Source organism: Zingiber officinale, chromosome 6B (genome assembly GCF_018446385.1).
Source record: "Zingiber officinale cultivar Zhangliang chromosome 6B, Zo_v1.1, whole genome shotgun sequence".
Lineage (NCBI taxonomy): Eukaryota > Viridiplantae > Streptophyta > Magnoliopsida > Zingiberales > Zingiberaceae > Zingiber > Zingiber officinale.
Window position 1 is genome coordinate 113,616,907 of NC_055996.1, and position 20,651 is coordinate 113,637,557.

The 20,651-nt window shown below is 38.1% G+C and overlaps 4 protein-coding genes across 8 annotated transcripts; all 4 read left to right on the forward strand.

The window, feature by feature from the left end:
- Nucleotides 1-797: 797 nt before the first annotated feature.
- On the forward strand, nt 798-1,637 carry LOC121991402 (transcription factor MUTE-like). The gene is made up of 3 exons (XM_042545409.1): nt 798-925; nt 1,029-1,457; nt 1,560-1,637. Exons 1-3 carry the CDS (start codon nt 830-832, stop codon nt 1,635-1,637), a joined length of 603 nt encoding a protein of 200 aa, XP_042401343.1. The 5' UTR covers nt 798-829.
- A 1,298-nt stretch (nt 1,638-2,935) lies between these two features.
- Nucleotides 2,936-14,115, forward strand: LOC121988998 (probable peptidyl-tRNA hydrolase 2). 2 transcript variants are annotated; one of them, XM_042542764.1, is made up of 9 exons: nt 2,936-3,050; nt 3,121-3,336; nt 4,413-4,473; nt 4,770-4,806; nt 5,014-5,091; nt 5,165-5,237; nt 11,646-11,685; nt 12,340-12,423; nt 13,783-14,115. In XM_042542764.1, exons 1-8 carry the CDS (start codon nt 3,009-3,011, stop codon nt 12,387-12,389), a joined length of 597 nt encoding a protein of 198 aa, XP_042398698.1. In that variant the 5' UTR covers nt 2,936-3,008; the 3' UTR covers nt 12,390-12,423; nt 13,783-14,115. The 2 variants fall into 2 exon arrangements, with proteins under 2 accessions (XP_042398698.1, XP_042398697.1); XM_042542763.1 differs by having other exon boundaries at nt 13,786-14,115.
- Nucleotides 6,595-9,723, forward strand: LOC121988999. Of its 4 annotated transcripts, none has more exons than XR_006114150.1 (3): nt 6,595-7,046; nt 7,152-7,383; nt 7,454-9,723. XR_006114150.1 is itself a non-coding variant. In XM_042542765.1 (3 exons), the coding sequence occupies exons 1-2, from the start codon at nt 7,482-7,484 to the stop codon at nt 9,211-9,213; spliced, it is 375 nt and encodes a 124-aa protein (XP_042398699.1). In that variant the 5' UTR covers nt 6,595-7,481; the 3' UTR covers nt 9,214-9,239; nt 9,402-9,723. The 4 variants fall into 4 exon arrangements, 3 of the variants coding, with proteins under 3 accessions (XP_042398699.1, XP_042398701.1, XP_042398700.1); XM_042542765.1 differs by having other exon boundaries at nt 6,595-7,710; nt 9,068-9,239; nt 9,402-9,723; XM_042542767.1 differs by having other exon boundaries at nt 6,595-7,383; nt 7,454-7,710; nt 9,068-9,723.
- Nucleotides 14,116-17,568: 3,453 nt separating the features above from the next.
- Nucleotides 17,569-19,654, forward strand: LOC121989000 (cytochrome P450 72A397-like). Its single transcript, XM_042542768.1, has 5 exons — nt 17,569-17,891; nt 17,998-18,221; nt 18,312-18,556; nt 18,623-19,007; nt 19,088-19,654. Exons 1-5 carry the CDS (start codon nt 17,591-17,593, stop codon nt 19,511-19,513), a joined length of 1,581 nt encoding a protein of 526 aa, XP_042398702.1. The 5' UTR covers nt 17,569-17,590; the 3' UTR covers nt 19,514-19,654.
- Nucleotides 19,655-20,651: the final 997 nt, after the last annotated feature.

Sequence of the window (20,651 nt, forward strand, 5' to 3'; positions counted from 1 at the left end):
GAATTTTTTTTATTTAGTAGAATCGACCAAGATATATGAGGATACGATCGTTTTAGTCTCTCAAGTGAAGTCTATTCATCTCTCTCTCAGAACTTTCTCTCACTTGTAAGCGAGCAATTCGTCTCTCTCAGTCCGAAGTTGTCCCAGTAATCAGAGGGCGACGTCAATAACACCGGCCCCTACTGACATGCATGCTCTTGATTTGCAGGATATACTGAGGTCCGTCCAACCGGAGAACAGATTGACCCGCAGCTCCAAGGAGGCAGGGAGAGAAGCACCGCTAGCGTGACGAGGAAGATCATCCATAGCACGTCTAATTAAATGGCTTAAGAAGTAGTTGTTAGAGCCACTTTTGCGAATGCTATAACAATTTTTTAATAAATTTAATACTATTAAATGGTTTAAAGAATCGCCTGTTATTTATATATAGCTCTCGAGCTAGCTAGCTATTAACCAACCCCGGTTTGGATGGATGATGGATCAAGTTGGAGCTCCCGTTTCCATGCACTCGCACATGACTCCAAGTTATATCAAGGTCGGGAGAGACCCGTGAGAGCATGCAATGTGGAATATTAAATATATACCAACAAACCCCAGCCCGAGTTTGTGATCAGTGTAATAATTTTCCTGTTTTTATTATGGCTACCAAAACGCCGTCGTCCATGCATGCATTATATATACATATGCATATGCATGCATCCATGCATCCCTTCCCGCCCTTCACGAGGCGGCAGCCATTACATTTAATGCTCACTGCCGTTTCTATTAATACGCCATCGATCGATCGATCGATCGAGAGGAGGAGGAAGCAGCGGTCGAGCCAGCTGCCATGTCGCATATCGCTGTGGAGAGGAACAGGAGAAGGCAGATGAACGAGCACCTCAAGGTCCTGCGTTCTCTCACCCCATCCTTCTACATCAAAAGGGTATGCATGTGTACATGTATTAATATTAGGGTTTTATAAGGTTTAAGATTTACTTTAGGCGTTTACTGTATCTATCAAATAATGTGTACGTGTTTGGAGAAAGGGAGACCAAGCTTCGATCATAGGAGGAGCCATAGATTTCATCAAGGAGCTGCAGCAGCTGGTGCAGTCGCTGGAGGCCAAGAAGAAGCGCAAGAGCCTGAGCCCCAGCCCCAGCCCGCGGCCGCAGCAGCTGCGGCACGGCCACCAACTCACGCCGTCGCCGCGCACCGCGTCGAGCAGCAGCCCCTCGGACGGCGGCGGCGGCGGCAGCCTCGGTGTCGTCAAGGAGCTGGGCGCCTGCTGCAACTCGGCGGTGGCGGACGTCGAGGCTAAGCTGTCGGGCCCCAACGTGCTGCTGCGGACGCTGTCGAGGAGGATCCCGGGCCAGGTGGTCAGGATCATAAGCGTGCTGGAGAGCCAGGCCTTCGAGATACTCCATCTCAACATCAGCAGCATGGAAGACACTGTCCTCTACTCCTTCATCGTCAAGGTAATTAATTAATGTCTATGTTCTACGTTCGATTACTTACCTATCGATCTAAATATATATGTTCAGATCAAATGTTTATGTGCTAATTTAATTTGACTACAGATTGGACTTCAATGCCAACTAAGTGTTGAAGAATTGGCTTATGAGGTCCAAAGGAGCTTTTGTGAAGAAATTATGTAGCAAATTATAGTGCCTATATATACTAAGAATTATAATCAATTAATTAGTAAAATATATATCTAGTGTGGTATATATTTATAGATAATGATCCAGCTTAATTACCACATTGTATTTGTACGTGGTTGGTCATGTGTGTGCGCAAATGACTTGTATGTTTCACGATGTAATCGCACGAGTGTTTTGCATTGATTATTAATTAATCTCGATTTTCTATTTAATTAATGGGAGCAAAATAAGGTAATGGGACATAATTTTTTTCTTTGTTATGTACATGGACAAAGTATTAAGTACATATATATTTACTATAAAAAGATCATTTTACCATAGAAATCATTGATCATTAAGACCAACTATAATTTTGATTGCTATATTTAGCGACCAAAATATCAGTCACTAAATTTAAATTGGGTCACTCACATATTTCATTAATATGTGAGTGATTTAGAATATTTATAACAAAATTCATTTGTAAAGTAACATTTTATTAAAGTGCTCGATCTAACTTACTTTTAATACGGATCATATTTTGATATTTAACAAATTAAATGATGTATTTCACCTAAGTGAGTTACCCAAGATATCCCTCATCCCAAGTCACATAGCTTGATTTTGGCTGACCAAAAGAACTCTAATTTATATCACAAGGATACTATTGTCCCTTGAATTTGTTTATACTCTTTATTCAAGTTTGTAAGCCCTTTAGAATGATCAAGCTATTCCAGTTGAAAAAAGTTTGATGTCCATTGAGAGTTTTAATTTGTTTTATGTTTTTTTGTCGTCAAATTATTTTCATCTGAAAGTTCAACCTAAACTCGAAATCATAAAAGCTCCAAACTTGTTTTTCTTTTCAAATTAGATTGGACAAGCCAAGAGCTTGCACCCAATGAGTTAAACACACTATGAGCTTGCGACCAACCGTTTTAGGGTAGTAGGCTCACAAGTAGACCATGAGTTTGCAACCGATGATCAATGGGCTCGTGGCTAAGGAGATACTCCGAAAGGTGCTCAAGCTGTTTTAAGGGGTTCTAAGAGAAAAGAGAAATAAAACAAAAGAGTTTTTTCACCAAATTTTAAGGGTGCGTTTACAGGTTTACGGGTCTTAAAAAAACCCGTTCAGGCCAAGGTCGGCCCTAAATAAAACTTATAGTGAAAACGGGCAAACCAGCCCAAGCCCGGTTCGTCCGATAAATAAATAAACTGAGTAACTGACTACTGAGCATTAATCTTATAGTGAAAACGGGTAAACCCGCTGAGGCCCAGGTCGGCCCATAAAAAAAATAAAGCTGACCTTTATCGAAAGCTGTGAACTCGGCTGTTTTATCGTCTTCCCTGTGGAGGATAAAAGCACAGCAACGGGCGATTTTCGAGTCGATGGTGCCATTTGGGCGAAAGCAATCCATGCCTTCCAAGCACGTACATCTCCCTCTCCCTCCCTCTCTTTTCTTCTTCTTCTTCTTCACTTCATCTCTTGCTCTTTTCGCAGAAGGAGGAGGAGCCATGGCTCGCTCGCAGTTTGAAGCCGGAGAACTTTCTCCCTGGACTACTAATCGGTTTCCTCATGGGCTTATTTTTTGATCTTTCAGCATCGCGCGCTAGTTATCATCCCAAGCCCAAGTCCCCATACCGTACGAACAAACGCGGACCGGGGGCGGAGGCTGTTTCTTCATCTCCTGCCGGACTTGGCGAAGAGCTCAAAATGGTAAGTTTTGGAGAAGATTTTGACGCGCGTGGACTTTTTGGATACGCTGTGTGCCTTCTTCCTCTAATTTAACTTTTTTTTTTTTTTTTGCTTCACTGCTTGATACTCCTAGATAGAGGAAGAGTGTCAAACATTTTCTTGTGGTAGGTTTTCCCTATTAAACGATAGCTTTGGTCTGCCCGGATTCGACTCTTTCTGTTAAAATAATCGAACTCTAATCCCATTATTCCGTACGAGGATGTTTAAGAAACATGAGATATACTTTATCATTCAAGAGAAATTGCTATGAGTCTTTTTGCTTGATTTCGAGCCAAGAGGCGTGTCATAAACATTTTTTTTTTTTTTTTTGCCAAAATTTCCAACTTTAGAAGAATGAAAATCGAATTTAGGTAGTTGACTTGGGGCACTCAACAAGCATGAGGATAATAGTACTAGTACTGATTCTTAGTACTTAACATGATGATGTACTATCTCTGGTATAAAGGATTTGAGACTTTTCAAATTATTGCTTAACATGATGAGTTAATGTCTCTGGTATAAAAAATTTGAGCAACATTTCACATTCATTTCTAATGTTTTTGTTCAATCGCCAGGCACTAAACTTTAGGGAATAGCCTAAAGATGAATGCCATGTTCTCAAATCCACAGTTCTTCCCAGAAACACATTGACAAAATCTTGGATAGTTGATTAGTAATTTTCCCTTTTCTAATGCTTATGGAAGTAGATCTATTTAGTTGGATGACTTTGTGAGTCAATATGCCAAGTCATCTGTTTTTGTGCAAAGAGAAAAATTAGTTTTCCTCATTGCAATATGCCATTATAACTCATGTTCCTTTTTCTTACTTATTGCACCCGAGGCAATATGACAAACCAAAGGAACTCCTCGTTTGATAGTTTGATTTTTTTTTCGTATGATGGCATAGGATACTGTTTTCAGTTTGAGTATCACAAATAAGCAGAATAAAAGAATTTATTTCGACATGCTTTGAATACTATGTCATGTTGTATTTTAGGCCATGCCTTAGCATACTAGTTTCTAGTACATAATACATGAAGGACATGTATACATGTGCAGGTCCTAGTTGTTCGGCAAGATTTGAAGATGAGTGTTGGAAAAATTGCTTCTCAATGTGCTCGTGAGTTTTATCTTTTCTTCAATACAACTTTTGTCATCTGTTTCATCCTTTGACATGCTTTACAAATTCTAACTTTCGCGCTCGTTACGATTTAAGAGGTAAGCTGAATCTGCTGGTTATCATCAAAAAACAAGCACAGCTGCCAAATGAATGAATTATTAAATGAACATATGGCTGGTGCCAATTTTTGTAACTTTAATCTGCTCAACACAATTCCATTTACATATTCACACAATTTGAAATATGTTTCTGGGTCCTTTATTATTGACTAATCATGGCAAATCATGAAATGGCAGATGCAGCCACTGGCTTGTACGTGGACTTGCTTCAAAGGTGCCAATGGTCTTTAATATATTTTGTCTCAATTAACAGTATATTTCATTTATTTATTTATATTTTACCATTGCTTTACATATTTTACCCAGCTCCATGTCATTTTTATCCTAACTGATCTAATTTTTTGCCCCTTGAGCTATTATTTGAGCGTATATGACATCTACCTAAATATAATAAGTGCTTGCTGGTTCCTCTTTCTTGCAGCCATCGCTCTCTTTTGAGAGCATGGGAACAATATGGGCAAGCTAAAATAGTGTTATCATGCAAGAATCAGCAAGAGATGTAAGAGTTTTTATCAGATTTATTCTGTGTTTAATAAACATCAGCATTAACCTTTTCCAATTAACCTCATTAGGAATAAGCTGAAGGAAATAGCAGACCGTTGTGGCTTGCCAACTTTTATTGTAGCGGATGCTGGGCGCACGCAGGTCCTCTTCTGGTTTTTGTACTTATGTTAAATAACTAAAAAGCATGACTATGGTCAAAAATAATTTTCCCCTTAACTATGGTAAACAATATAAAAGGTTGATACGATAAACACTTGTCGAAGTGCCATGTGATAATTGGATTTATTATAAAATTAGTTGGAATTTTTTTTCCGATGCGTTGGTTTTTATCTTTTATTAAATTTGTGAAATCTAGTGACAATATCAGGCTTCTGATTGGAGGTAGTTTACTAAGCTTACTCAGCATAAGACCATTAGCAATGTGAATTGTGTGTGGCTTCCACTTTTCAAATGTCATGCAATCAATGAAGCTAGTATCTGTGCATTCTGATGTGATAAAAACCAATGTTGTAAATGGCAATCGGCGGTGGCCGGGCTGTGTTAGAAGTTGAATTAAACTTGAATACATGACCCATAAATGTTTTATATACATGAACCAAGTGAAACATGAATCTTGTAAGTTGTAATTCATGTATTTGGATAGAATAAGTTTATATATCTAATTAATGATGTATGGTCTAGTGGTTTCTATTTAGTATAAATACTCATGTAATGTGAAGTTGTAAGATAAGAAGTATTTTTTCAATACAAAGTCATTATACTACAACTCCTCCTCTTCCTAGAAAGTTTTTGAGAGCCCACCACCTTCCAACATAGTGGTATCTAGCATCAAAATCATTTTCTTTCCAATACCCCCAACTTACCAAACTCAACTATGAGAATTGGTCACTTAGAATGAAGGCTATTCTTGGATCTCAAGGAGTGTGGGATATCGTTGAAAATGGTTTTGAAAAGCCCTTAGATGTGGCAACTCTACCTCAAAACCAAAAGGATGCTTTGAAGAAAGACAGAAAGAGAGATCAAGGTGCTCTCACCATCATCCATCAAGGTTTGGATGAAGACATGTTCGAGAAAATAACCAATGAGACAACATCAAAAAAAGCGTGGGAGACGCTTTGTAACTCTATTATGGGAGTAGACAAGGTAATGAAGGTGCGACTTCAAACTCTAAGGGTGTGTTTGGTTGGAGGTTATCCTTGATAACCTTGGTTATCCATCCAAGGTTATCAACGAAAATCTTGTTTGGTTTAAGTAATCGACGATTCCCGAGTAATGATCCATACCCGACACATCAGTAAAAGGGGCATGCAACCCGGAATCGGAAAACTTCGGAAAAGTAAGATTTTTCTTGATTCCGCGGTTAACTTTTTTTACTTTTTATAACGGAAAATTCATTTTAAAGTAAAAAAACGTAAACTAAAAAAAAAATAATAATAAAAGAGAAAAACGTCAACTAAAAAAAAAGAAACAAAAAAAAACGAACTTAAAAAAGAGAAAAACGTAAACTAAAAAAAAGAAAAACAAAAAAATGCAATAAAAATGTTAAAAAAAATAGAGAAAAATAAAGTCCAAAAATAATAATAATAATAATAAAGTTTAAAAAGAAAGAAAAATAATATGTATAGTTAGTTTTTATAGCGGAGGGTAATATAGTAAAATATTAAACCAGGTTATACATTAAAACTTCAAACAAACACGTTTTTGTTACATGGTTGAATCAAACAACATTAGATTATGTTTTATTCCCCATAATCTTGGTTATGTGATTACTTGGTAATCACAAGGTTATACATGATGACTTGAACCAAATGCACCCTAAGGGTTGAGTTTGAATCACTCTCTATGAAGGAGAGTGAACATATCTCCGACTACTTTACAAGAGTTTTTGCTGTTGTCAATCAAATGAAGAGACTTGGAGAAACCATGCCTGACATTCGGGTAATTGAGAAGGTACTACTCTCTCTTAACACAAAGTTCAATCATGTTGTTGTTGCAATTGAAGAATCCAAAGATTTGAAGATCATGACCGTTGATGAATTAAATGGATCATTACAGGCTCATGAAGAAAGGATGAACCGTGGAAAGCAAGAACAATCAGAACATGTATTATAAGCAAAGACTAATTTGAAAATCAAAGGAGGTGGTTCTAGTAGAGGTCGTGGGCAAGGACGAGGCAGAGGCTGAGGTTTAGTACATAGTCGTGGTCAAGGGAGAGATGAGTAACCTTCTTAGTTTGATAAAAGAAATCAAACATCTGTAAGAGGTCGTGGAAGAGCAAGAGGAAGAGGTAACCATGTGAGGTTTGATGATAGAAGAAATAGATCTTAAATTTAATGTTATTCTTGTCATAAATTTAGACATTATTCTTGGGAGTGTTAATCAAATATGGAAGATGAAGAGGCAAATCTACTGGAGAACAAGGAAGATGATGTAGAGCAATCCTTGTTTGTTGCACTCAAGGAGGATTCTATTCGAAAACCAAACACATGGTACCTTAATAATGGTGCTAGCAATCATATGACGGGTGATAAAAGTAAATTTGTGGAGCTTGATACAAACAAGAAAGGTTTTGCAAGTTTTGGAGACAACACAAAGGTGAAGATTGAAGGCAAAGGTATAATTCTCCTTGAAACAAAGAATGGTGGTCATAAAATACTTTGTGATGTTTATTATGTTCAAAATTGACTAGCCATATTTGCAGTATTGGCCAACTTTTAGAAAGAAATTACAAGATCAATACGAATGATTATATGCTTCAGATACGAGATCAAGATTCTAACCTTATTGCTAAGGTGTCTATGACTAAGAACAGGATGTTCTTATTGGACTTGAAGAATTGTGGACCTATGTGCTTGAGGACATGTATCCAAGATCCATCATGGATTTGACATATGAGGTTTGATCATTTGAATTTTGATGGACTCAAAGCTTTGGAAGATCATAAGATGGTGAAAGGGATTCCAAAAATTGATCATCCTAATCAATTATGTGAAGCATGCTTACTAGGCAAGCATCCGAGAAAGAGCTTTCTAAAGCAATCCATTTCCAGAGCAACTAAATCACTCCAACTTGTCCATGCTAATGTTTGTGGTCCTATCAAGCCCAAATCTCTCGGTAAAAGCTATTACTTTGTGCTCTTTATTGATGATTTCAGTAGAAAGACATGGGTCTATTTTTTGAAGCACAAACCTGAGGTATTTGGTATATTCACAAAGTTCAAAGCTCTTGTTGAAAAAGAAAGTATATATCAAATTTAAGCATTAAGAATTGATAGGGGTGATGAATTTACATCTAATGAATTTAACAACTTTTGAGAGTTGCATGGAATTTGTTGTCTTTTGACCGTTCCAAGATCATCCAACAAATCGGAGTTGCTGAAAGGAAGAATAAGACAATACTTAATATGGCAAGGAGTATGTGAAAATATAAAGGCATGTCTAAGGAGTTTTGGGCAGAAGTTGTGCATGTGCTGTGTAACTTTCAAATCGATCTCTAACAAAGAGCTTGAAGAACGTAACACCTCAAGAAGCATGGAGTGGATGGAAGCCAACTATATCACATCTACGAGTATGTGGATCCATTGCATTTGCACATATCCATGAACAAGGAATATCCAAGTTAGATGATCGGAGTTAGAAACTTATTTTCATTGGATATGATGAAAATTCCAAGAGGTATAGATTGTACAATCCACATAAAGGAAGAGTGGTGATTAGTAGAGATGTAGAATTTAACAAAGATGCATCGTGGGATTAGAGCTCTAAGGAAGAAGAAGGGTCTTATGATTTTCTCCTTACTTTGATGTGGAAAAAGAAGTCCAAGAGAAATCTACTCCACTGGCAACTCCACATGCACTTGGGTTATCAATGACGTCGGGATCATCTTCGGGAGAAAAGACTCTAAAATATCGAAGTGACATATACAATGAGACTCATGTTATTGATGAAATGATATGTTTTGTTTACTTGCAGAGGTTGAACCTTTGAGCTTTGAAGAAGCAAAAGAGGATGAGAAATGGAGAGGAGCCATGGATGAAGAAATGCTAGCCATTGTGAAGAATGATACTTGGGAGTTAGTATCTATTTCAAAAGACCATGAGACTATTGGTATCAAATGAGTGTACAAGACATTGATTATGACGAGGTATTTGCTCTGGTAGCTTAAATGGAGACAATTCGCTTATTGATATCTGTTGCCGTTCAAAATCATTGGAAGATTTATTAGTTAGATGTTAAATCTGCCTTTCTTAATGGTTATCTTAATGAAGATGTTTACATTGAGTAACCTATTGGATATGTGGTTAAGGGGCACGATGACAAGGTCTTGAAGCTAAAGAAGACACTTTATGGTCTTAAACAAGCGCCCAGAGCTTGGAACAATCGTCTTGACAAATATTTGCAAGAAAGTGGTTTCATGAGATGCACCCACGAGTATGCACTCTATATGAAAGAAGAAGGTCAGAGTTTCTTACTTGTTTCCATTTATGTGGACGATCCTATATTCACAGGAAATAATTAAAGAATTCAAGATAGTCATGAATATTAGATGATTGATATGAGACTCATGACTTATTTCTTGGGAATCCAAGTAAAGCAAATGGAGGATGGAACTTCTATTTCACAAGAGAGTTATGCAAAAGAGATTCTTAAGAAGTTCAATATGTTTAATTGCAAATCAGTTAATACCCCTATGCAATTTGGAGCGCAACTATCCAAAATGAAGAAAGGAGAAGAGAAGATTGATCCAATTGCTTTCAAATGTCTTATTGGGAGCTTGTGATACTTGACTTGTACAAGACCCGACATTTTATTTGCAGTTGGAGTTGTGAGTCAATTTATGGAGGATTCAACTGAGTCTCATATGTTGGCATCTAAGAGGATACTTTGTTATATTAAAGGTACTCTTGATTATGGTATTCTTTATTCATCCTCTAGCAACTACAAGTTGTCGAGCTATTGTGATAACGATTTTGCTGGTGACATTGTTGATAGAAAAAGCACAACTGGTTTTATATTCTTTTTGGGAAATAATGCAATTTCGTGGAATTCAAAGAAGTAAGCTATTGTGACACTTTCTAATTGTAAAGCTGAGTATGTTGCAGTTACTTAGCATTTGCCATGCTATATGGTTGAGAAGATTGTTAAAGGAACTTTGTTTGGAGCAAGAAGATGCTCTAAGGATCATGATTGATAATAAGTCAGCTCAAAGTTTGGCAAAGAATCTTGTGTTTCATGAACATAGCAAGCATATTGATACAAGATATCATTTTATTTGGGAATACATTGCAAAGAAAGAAGTTGAACTTGAGTATGTGAAGACTATGGATCAAGTTGTTGATATTTTTACAAAGCCACTCAAATATGATGATTTTCAAAGATTGAGGTTCATGCTTGGAGTAAAGAAGATTCGAGTTTAAGGTGGAGTATTAGAAGTTGAATACATGAACCATAAATGTTTTATGTACATGAACCAATTGAAACATGAATTTTGTAATTCATGTATCTAGATAAAATAATTTCATGTATCTAATTAATGATGTATGGTCTAGTAGTTTCTATTGAGTAGTATAAATATTCATGTAATGTGAAGTTGCAAGATAAGAAGTATTTTTTCAATACAATGTCATTATACTACAACTCTTCTTCTCTTCCTAGAAAGTTTTTGAGAGCCCACTACCTTCCAACAGGCGGTTAGTGACCACCTCGGCGGTAGGCAGTGCCTAAGTGGTTAATTTTTTGTTTACTATTTTTTATACATAAAATTATAAATAATCATTATTCTTTATAATATTTATTTTTAATAAAATATATTAATAAAAAATTTAAAATTTAATCATATATATATATATATAGAATGAGATAATTTTATTAGACTTTAATTAAGTCTATTTAAATTATCCTAATCATAGTTAGGAGTTGATTAAAATTATTAACTTAAAGTTATTTAATTAGACCCTAACTTACAATTTACCTGCATAGCCTGTTTCTGTTTGATTCGTCGCCAGGACCACGCGATGAGTCCGAACGCATTGTTGGGACTGCCCATCATCAGGCCTAGGCGACACCTTCGGGGTAGTCATTGGGCTCGGGCGACACTTCTAGGCCTGTTGCCAGGCTTGGATGAATGAGTCCGAGCTGGTGTGACCAGGGACGGAACTGAAAAAAAGAAATTCAGGGAGGGATGAACTGCATAGATAATTTTTTTTGTGCGGTTAAATAATTATATTTAATAATTAGAGTTTTACATCAACATCTATACAAATGATAAAAAAAAAACATAATTATCTGGGTTTGGGTAATTTGCCTGGAGGGACTTGAGACTAAGTAAATGTTTTTTGTGTGTGTTGTGGATGCATGATAAATTTTTTGTGTTTTTTGTAAAGGAGCAATTTTTTGTTCCTTTTTCCTTCACCCTGTCACAGGGACTACAGGAAATATGATAAATCTTGAATCATCAAATTTTATCTGGTTGGGTTTCTCATTATGCATTTCTTTTCATGGTTTTCTGCATTCTTGTTCATGGTTCTTTTTTGTTGCCTATGTTTACCAGGTTTTAGCAGGATCAAGGACAGTACTCGCCATTGGACCAGGTAGAATCCTTACTGACTTGGATATTGTCTAATGAGTATCTATATTGGTTTCTGTTTTACATTTAATATGATACAAATATGTGTGGGGGGTCAAAACAGAATGAATGCATAATAAAGAGAAACATTTGATCCAAGCCAGATCAAATAAAATTAGTCTCAGGTTTTGTTTATTAAAAAAATCATCTCCGGTTGATTTGGCAAAGTCAAATTTTCATTTCCTTCAATTGCTTACGTTGATTTTGTTTTTAGACTTTGGAAACTTTTAAATCAAAGCTAGTTCGAATTACCAGGAGTGATAATTTGATCTGGATGTCTTCCGATAGCCTAAAGTACTGTGGATCTTTTCCAGTTTTTCTTTTCACCTGTTTATTATTATTATTATTATTATTTGTTTATGCTGAGATACAACTTGATGTGGCTTCCATTTTCTTTTGTGGGTTCTATGTGGAAGCTTTAGACAGACCAAGCTTTAGCCTGAGAAATCCCAAAACAAAAAGCTGAAAAAAGATCATATTCATGTGGCTGTATTTTTGCTTCATATTTCATGTGGCTATTTTTATGCTTCATATTACATATGGCGCATGATTTGAGAACTTTTTATATATGACTGCAATGAAATTTGTGCAATTTCTGTTATTTGTGGTTGACTAATAGGGAGAAAAGCAGATATTGATTCAGTAACTGGAAAATTGCGGTTGTTGTGACAATCTGGACAATCATTCGGCATGTTAAGTTAAGGTAGACTTGTACATGTTTCATGATTTCATCAATGCCTGTATTTTGTATCTGAGTTTGTTTGCTTGCACGATTTAGGAATTGCAAGCAGCAATTGTACGCACAGTTCTTTGATGTTCGTTTTATTGTAGAATTGCAAATGCTTTCAAATGCTAGTTCACCCACTATCCAATATAGTGAAATCAAAACCTGGATCACTTGATTCCTCCCTTATACTGGTCATCACACTACTATTTGTAAATGACCTCTCTTTGGTCCCATTTTGTATAGTTGATCTTGTCCATCTAATCCAGGTTTCTCCTTTTTTTAGCTATTTGCTAATAAACATACCTGCAACTTTTGCATCTTGTCAACCTGACTGGCACTATCCAAATGATCACTTAGTAATATTCCTCTTGAATTTGTGTCACAACCTTTCATTTTTATGGTCCAAACCATAACTCTTCACTACATGCATTGACCTGGCAACGCATTTGGAGATAAGACCTATCCAAAAATTCACGTTCACCTATCGGAGATAAAAATAAAACGTTATTGTTTTTTGCTTTTTTTGAAGGTTCTGTATTGTGTTTAGTATCCACTGTACCTCATATTATCTTAATCTCTTTAGTTGAGAAACTCAAGCATGTATACATTCCAAAACTAGTCCATCCTTACTCTATGTGACCACGCTGTAGAATTGTCTAAGAGAAGGCAAAACTTCTAGTGGTATGGTGGAAGGTTTGTGTTAGAATGAACATTATGAGTTCTAAACGATAAACTAATATAATGGTATGGTTGTAGTTGACTTGAAAAGGTTTAACTCGTAGGATTCATTGTCCCAGAGGGAATTTAGGACCATTGAGAGAGAAGCGCTCTAAATTTTTGGATTGTCTGGAGTCCAATTGTTATTTTGATGGACTTCATAATGCATGTGCATGGTAACATCAGCCTAAAGCAAATTATTGATGTCAACCCTGTTCATATGAAATTGTCAACCTTGTTTTCGTTACAACATCAGTCTAATATCTCGTGGCAGCACCGCAGCAGCCTAGCATGCAAGTATCCAGTGAAAAGTGTCAGCCCTCTCACACATATACGCTTTAGGCATTTGTCCTTACAGTTTGGGTCATTATTTTTAATACATTGTCTTTTCGTCAACTTGTTGCAACAAATTATGTAGGTCAAACTAGCACAATGGAGCTGTCATTTTGATGCAAGCATTACTTTAAATGCTTAAATATTGTATATGCCTCATTTACATGCCTAGGCCAATAAATTCTAATCCTTCTTGTTTAACTATCAAAATGATCTCTCTTTTCTGCATCGTTAAAACTATTCTCAACATTGAAATTGATACTCACATTGTTGTGTTGTTGCCAATAGATACACAAGTAGGAGGGAGCGCATGGCCATAGGAAGCTCTGAGACGACGGAACGCCATACTAATAAGTTCCTTTGGCAATGCTAAGCTAGGTTCTTCTGTGGTATTCTCATAATGTACATGTTGGTGTCTTGGTGTATGCCCGTACAATGTGTTTGATGGATGGATTCTAAATACTTGCATCAAGTTGTGCTCGACAACTTGATGCTTACTCTAACCAGGTTGGTCAGTGGTTGCCACATGAGTTATGGTGCTAGTCGTGTCTTGGTGTATTCTCTTAGTAACCTATAACATGTTCGATTCGAGTTGTGATTGCTAACTTATTGTGCTAAGATTTTAGAGTTAGTTGATGCTTATTCTAGCTAGGTTGTTATTGCACCGGTGATGTTTCTAGTTATCACATATCTTGAATATGGAGCTTATTTGGGGTCTTCTGGAGATGTGTTAAGTTATTGAACTCATGTAAAAATTACAGCAAGTCAAATTGTTGGTTGACTCACGTTCAAGGTTGATCAACACAATCCGGCACACATTGTAGAAGGTATGAACACAACGAGCGCCAACCTTTGCAAGTGTAAAACTGGAAATGCTGGCTCAATTAATACTTTCGACTTTTATCCACACAAAGTCAATGCTCGTATCTGTACTTTGCGTGTTTGTTTTTTTCTTTTATTTGCGTTTACTTCTTTGATTGTCAAAAGTAAGCAGTGGCACAATTTCAGAAGAGACAATGACTGTTAAAAGTAAATCTGACCTCTACTTGATGCATTAAGAAATATACATGGTCGCCCATACAGCTCTGCCACGGCAGCCTGTGGCCGCCACGAGACGTTGAGTTATGGTGGTCGCCATCTTCTAGAACTTTGACGGTGGCACTGCGCCTGCAACCACAACTAAGTTATTGCAGAAGTTGTCAGCTCCCTTTAAGTCTTCTAGAAGTCTTGGCGGAAGATTAATCAGCAAGAATGACAGGTTTAGTTCATCCACTATTTTTGAATTTGACTTGTTCAACGATTCGGATGAATTCTAGAAGTTCATAATGAGAAGTGGTTAGTTGGTCACGCCTATTCCATCTAGACAAGATAATAAAGAAGAGTTATTTTTGAAATATAATGGAGAATAATGATTTGTTTCCCGTTTGGAGTGGAACTCTATGAGAATTAAAATTTCCGTGAGGATACAATTGATATTATTTCTTATTAACGATTTTGTTATACGACGATGATGATGATGGCAGCTGTGATGATTGTAACTTTGTATGCAAACGTAGTTGATTCTATGAAGTAACTTTGTGCGCAAGTAAGGAAGATGACAAATGATAAGCACGGACATATAAAGTTACGCAAGTAATACTTTCGGACAAATAGACACCAAACCTGATCTTTGAGCAAGCGAAATCTTGAAAGTTGATGAAGTTCGAAAAGACTGCAAATTGTAAAAGATTATACCTAGATTATAATTTCGAGTTTTTTTTTTCTTAAAATCCAAGTGAGTTCCACATTTTGGGCGTCCTTCCCGGTCCACCAATTGAGAGGTGAGTTTCATGTACAATGACGGATCCATGAAGAGGGATGATTTTTACGAGCAACAAGAGACGGTATTCTCTATCTTCACCGGTGAAATTTCATAATACTAGGAGTTCCACCGTCGACAAGGGAGGGAGGACGAGGGGCGACCTCCAATGCCGCCCCCTGGATCCGTCCTGTTCATATGTTTAGGTTTTTTTCTTTGTTTTTAGTAATAGATATCTAATTTTTACGAATCGATTGATTTTATAGGTGATCGAATCGGTCTGATAAAAACTCCCATCAACCACTATGAAAAATGAAAAAACACATATGAGTTCTGGTTGACAAGTCCAACGTTATAAATTTTTTCAACTTTTTAAATATAATATATTTTACGTGAGATTTGAATCTTTGTTGCTTAGGGAGTACATCTCACCTTTTATCATTTTTTAGTTGGTACTAGTTATTCAACTTGTGCCGATTAATTCTCAGACTTACTAGTTTAGTTTCACGATAATTTTTCACCGACTAAATCAAGAAACACCTGAAATAGAGATGACCTATCAGTTTAATATTTTTAAATCAATCATTTATTAAAAAAAATATTTGTTAATTGACTGAAGTTGAAATTTTTGAGATACTGAAAAAAGGTCCTGCATCATTGTTTGCACAATTGCTTGCACTAGTAATAAATCATACTCTTGGTGGCATGGTGGTAAAAGATGAATATGTTTGTCTCAACGCTCTCGTCAATCCATCCCAAGATCAACACAGAGGAGATAATAAACCACACTCTTGGACAATATTACAGGGGATGATGACTAAAATTAGATAGATACTTTAATTTACAAATAAGTGTTCGACAAAGAAAAAATGACTTTCTAATTGCTAATTGTATTGTGCTGTGGCCTGTAAAACTCTATTTTAGAGTTCTAGATAAGACGAAGACTTAAAAAACGACCAATTATGTGTAGACTAAAATTTTAAGCGATATCATCCGTGATCTATGGTCCGCCACTTGCGTGACCTCTAAGCGTCGCCTTTACTTTTCTTTTTTTTTAAAAAAAAAAAATATTAAATTTCTTAAATCATAAAGTTTAAATGTTATACCTTAAATTTTAAATTCTAAATCCTAAAAAATATATACGCACCCTAAATCCTAAATACTAAATACTAAATACTATATCTTAAAATTTAAATTCTAAATCTTAAATCTAAAATTTAAAAAGATTAAAAAAAATTACGCATCCTAAATACTATATATTATATTCATGAGCATCTAATTTTTTTCATTTTAAATTATTTTTACTTGAATATTATAATTCAATTTCTAAATTGTTTGAGTAAATTATAATGGGCTTAACCCCTAACTTTAAAAAAATAAATAAAAAATTAAAAATAATATATATATATATATATATATATATATATCAGATGTGTAGGACATATTTAAAAGTTAATTTTTAAAATATTCATCTTTTGAATTCTTATTTTAAAATTTTACATTTTGAAACAATATAATAAGAGATGATACGAGTAAAATGAAGTCTTACTATTTTAAACTTATTCTTTATTATTAATGAGGGTCTTTTAAAAAGTAACTAATATTATTTTTTATTAACGATTTTGTTATATTGTATAAATGCGACGAAAATTGACTGCAAGTTTTTTTTTTTAAAAAAAAAAAAGTCGACAAATTGCACACGAGAAGTTGGTACGGACACATAAAGAGTCCCGACAAAACTTTTAGACAAATAGACACGAAATCTGATCTTCGGGCATGGGAAATCCTAAAAGATTGTGACATCTTACAATTTGAGTAGATTGTAATGTCGAGTTTTTATGAGGGATGATACAAACAAAATTAACAGATATTATCTGGTTTAACTTATAAAAAGCCTTCAATTAAGAAAATTATAAATTCTTAATTGTAGTGAACGATCAAAACTGTGACGCTCTTGGATAATATTATAGGAGATTATACAACTAAAATTAGATAGATATACCTAATTTGACTAGTAAAAAAGTCTTCAATTAAAGGACAAAGTCAAAAATCCACTATCAAACTCGATTCTAGAAATTTCGGCATGGTTTCGAGCACGAATTATATGGGGACGGATCCTCTGATCCGTATAAGAACTGGACCAACTCATAATCAGGGGAACAATCCGGTCCCGGATTATATGTGAATGCGGCCTAGCGTTATCTAAATGGAATCTTTCTTTGATGCGACCAAATCCATCTTTCCCTTCTTAAAGGCCATGCCGGCCGTCTCGTGCTTTCCTCAATTTCTGCTCTCATGGGTTGGGCTGGGTCGTCAGGGTTGCTCCAGAGCGGGGCGCTGCTCTGGTTGCCGCCGCTGCTGCTGGCGGCGTGGGTGGCGGCGAAGGCGCTCAACTCACTGTGGTGGAGGCCGAGGCAGCTGGAGCGGATGCTCCGGGCGCAGGGCCTCGCCGGCACCCCTTACCGATTCCTCTTCGGCGACCTCAAGGAGATGGGGCGCCTGATGGAAGAGGCGGAGTCCAAGCCCATGCCGCCCCTTTCGCACGAAATCGCCCCTCGCGTCGCCGCTTTCCTCACCCGCAAAACTAAAGAGCTCGGTGAGCCCTCTCGCCCCCCTCGTTTAAGTACTCCTACATCGCCTTATCAGATCGATCGACTTGTTGAAATCTTGTTCGATTCGTCCATTTATGCAAATTGGCGTAGGCGGAAGAACATCCTTCACTTGGCTAGGGCCTACTCCCCGTGTTACTCTGATGGAACCAGAGCTGGTGAAGGAAGTGCTAGTTAAGAAGTTCGATCAAATCGGACGACCTGATTTGGGCCCTTATGGACATCTCCTCTCCACTGGAGTCTTCAGCTACCATGGCGAAAAGTGGGCTAAACACAGGAAGATTCTCAACCCTGCTTTCCACCTCGAGAAGCTGAAGGTGAAAATATCTACATTATGTGTTGGCATGTTTGTGTTTGCATTTCAATTCACTTGAAAGCTCCGCGTTCCCTTTTCTGTTTCCTCGCAGGGAATGCTGCCTGCTATGTTGGCCTGTTGTACTGAAATGATTGAGAAATGGGAGAGCAGGATCGGTCCAGATGGGTCTTCTGAAATTGATGTTTGGCCGGAGCTGCAAGGCCTTAGCGCCGATGTGATCGCTCACACCGCCTTTGGTAGTAGCTACAAGGAAGGAAAAAGAATTTTCCAGCTTCAGTCTGAGCAAGCTGAACTGCTGCTGCTATCCTTGCAGTCGATATATATCCCTGGTTTCAGGTGAGTTACTCGATTGTCGTCCAAATGTTGAAGTCTTCGACAATGCATTGATGGATCGTCTTGCAGATTTCTGCCTACTCCTAAGAACAACAGAAGGAAAGCAATCTATCGCGAAGTCCGGTCGATTCTGAGGGGCATAATAAAGAAGAGGGAGGCGGCTATCAAGATGGGTGAACCGCCAAAACAAGACCTCTTGGGGCTGTTGCTGGAGTCCACTCAAAAGGACGCCCAAGAATCAGGAAACAAAAAGGGCGGAATGACTACTGAAGACATGATCGAAGAATGCAAGCTCTTTTTCTTTGCAGGCCAAGAAACAACCTCCATCTTGTTTACCATGGCGCTGGTTACATTAAGCATGCATCCTGAGTGGCAAGAAAGAGCTAGGGAAGAGGTTTTGCAAGTCTTTGGCAAAAACAAACCTGAATTTGAAGGATTGGGTCGTTTGAAGATCGTAAGGATTTGTTGTTGTTTTTTCTCCTTTTTAGTGTGAGAAAGATCTGCAGATGTGTACTGACTTCTTGATCATCACAGGTAACCATGGTACTGTACGAGGTTCTCAGGCTGTACCCACCTGTGCCTATTCTCGAGAGAACAACATACAAGCCATTGCAAATTGGGAACTTGTCGATCCCAGCAGGCGTAGGGGTCTCACTTCCTGCCGTGTTCATCCACAACGATCGAGAGTACTGGGGCAAAGATGCGGGCGAGTTCAATCCAGAGCGATTCGCTGAAGGCGTCTCCAAGGCGTCCAAGGATCAGTTCGCGTTCTTCCCGTTAGGCGGCGGCCCCCGCGTCTGCATCGGTCAAAACTATTCGCTGCTCGAAGCCAAGATGGCACTGGGAATGATCCTGCAACGGTTTTCCTTCGAGCTCTCGCCGTCGTATTCTCATGCGCCGACCGCGGTTTTCACCCTCCAACCTCAGCATGGCGCTCCACTGAAGTTCCGCAGGCTTTGAGTGCGAGTAACTCACTCTCCTCACTCCTCACTTTTCTGGTTTATGCTCATGGAAGAACTAGTGATCGAGCTGTGTTAACGTATGATCGCTGCTATGTACTTATATGAAATTCGAATAAAATTACGCTTCGAGTTATTATTATCTTCTGAGATCACAAGATTTGATATTCATCTCCAGAGGAACAGAGTGAACAGTGGTTCCTGGCATCCAATTGAAGTTGAACTGTGAACAGAGTGACTATGATAAGGAAGGGCTTGATAATTAATTTTATTTGCATTATCTTCATATTTATTATCTGGAGTCGAATCTCATGATAAGGAAGGGCTTGATAATTAATTGATAAGGAAGGACTATGAACAGTTGTTCCTTAATCAATTTTGGAGTCGAATCTCAAAATTGGCGGGACGTATATTCATATAACTTATGTAAACTAACTCCACTCATCGTGATTTACCTGAGGTACGCGGGAGCGCTGGAACGAACACGTTTACCTCGTTTGTGTTTACCTCCTTTATATCCGACAAAAGCATCCTCGCCGTGTTCACCCGCAGCCGGTCCGCCTCTCCCACCATCCTCGCCGCTGCCTCCGCGTACTCCTCCAAGGCCGCCTCCGGCACCGCCGCGTTGGCGGGGGCAGTGGCGCTGCCACTGCGGCTTCTCTGACTCAGGTCGTTCCACCGGGCCGAGCGCGGAGTTAGAGTTCGAGGACGGCGAAGCTGAGGGAGTAGAGAAGACGGATGAACATGGAGGGTCGGCAGCCGCCAATCCAGAGGAAAGCGTTCTCGAAGGAGTTACACCAGGAAGGGGAGAAGAAGGCGGGGCCGTCATCTGGTACAAGGCTGCGCCGGCACTCGTAGTACTCCTCGTAGTGGCGTATGCTCTTGGCGACGAGCCGGCGGAGCTCGGCCTCGGGGAAGCCGGTGGCTTGCCGCCTTGCCGGAGTTCGTTGAGATCGTCGACCTGGACGCGTATCCACTCTTTGTAGCAAGCCCTGAATCGACCCTCCGTCCTTTCGGCACCTGCGCACGAGGGCAGGCCCAAAGAATAGGGATCGAGGAAGTGAAATAACCAGGAGTTGCGTCATCATGTTATCTGCAGTAAAAGACGGCCGGGAATCTGCGTCCTTATTCTAAATTCC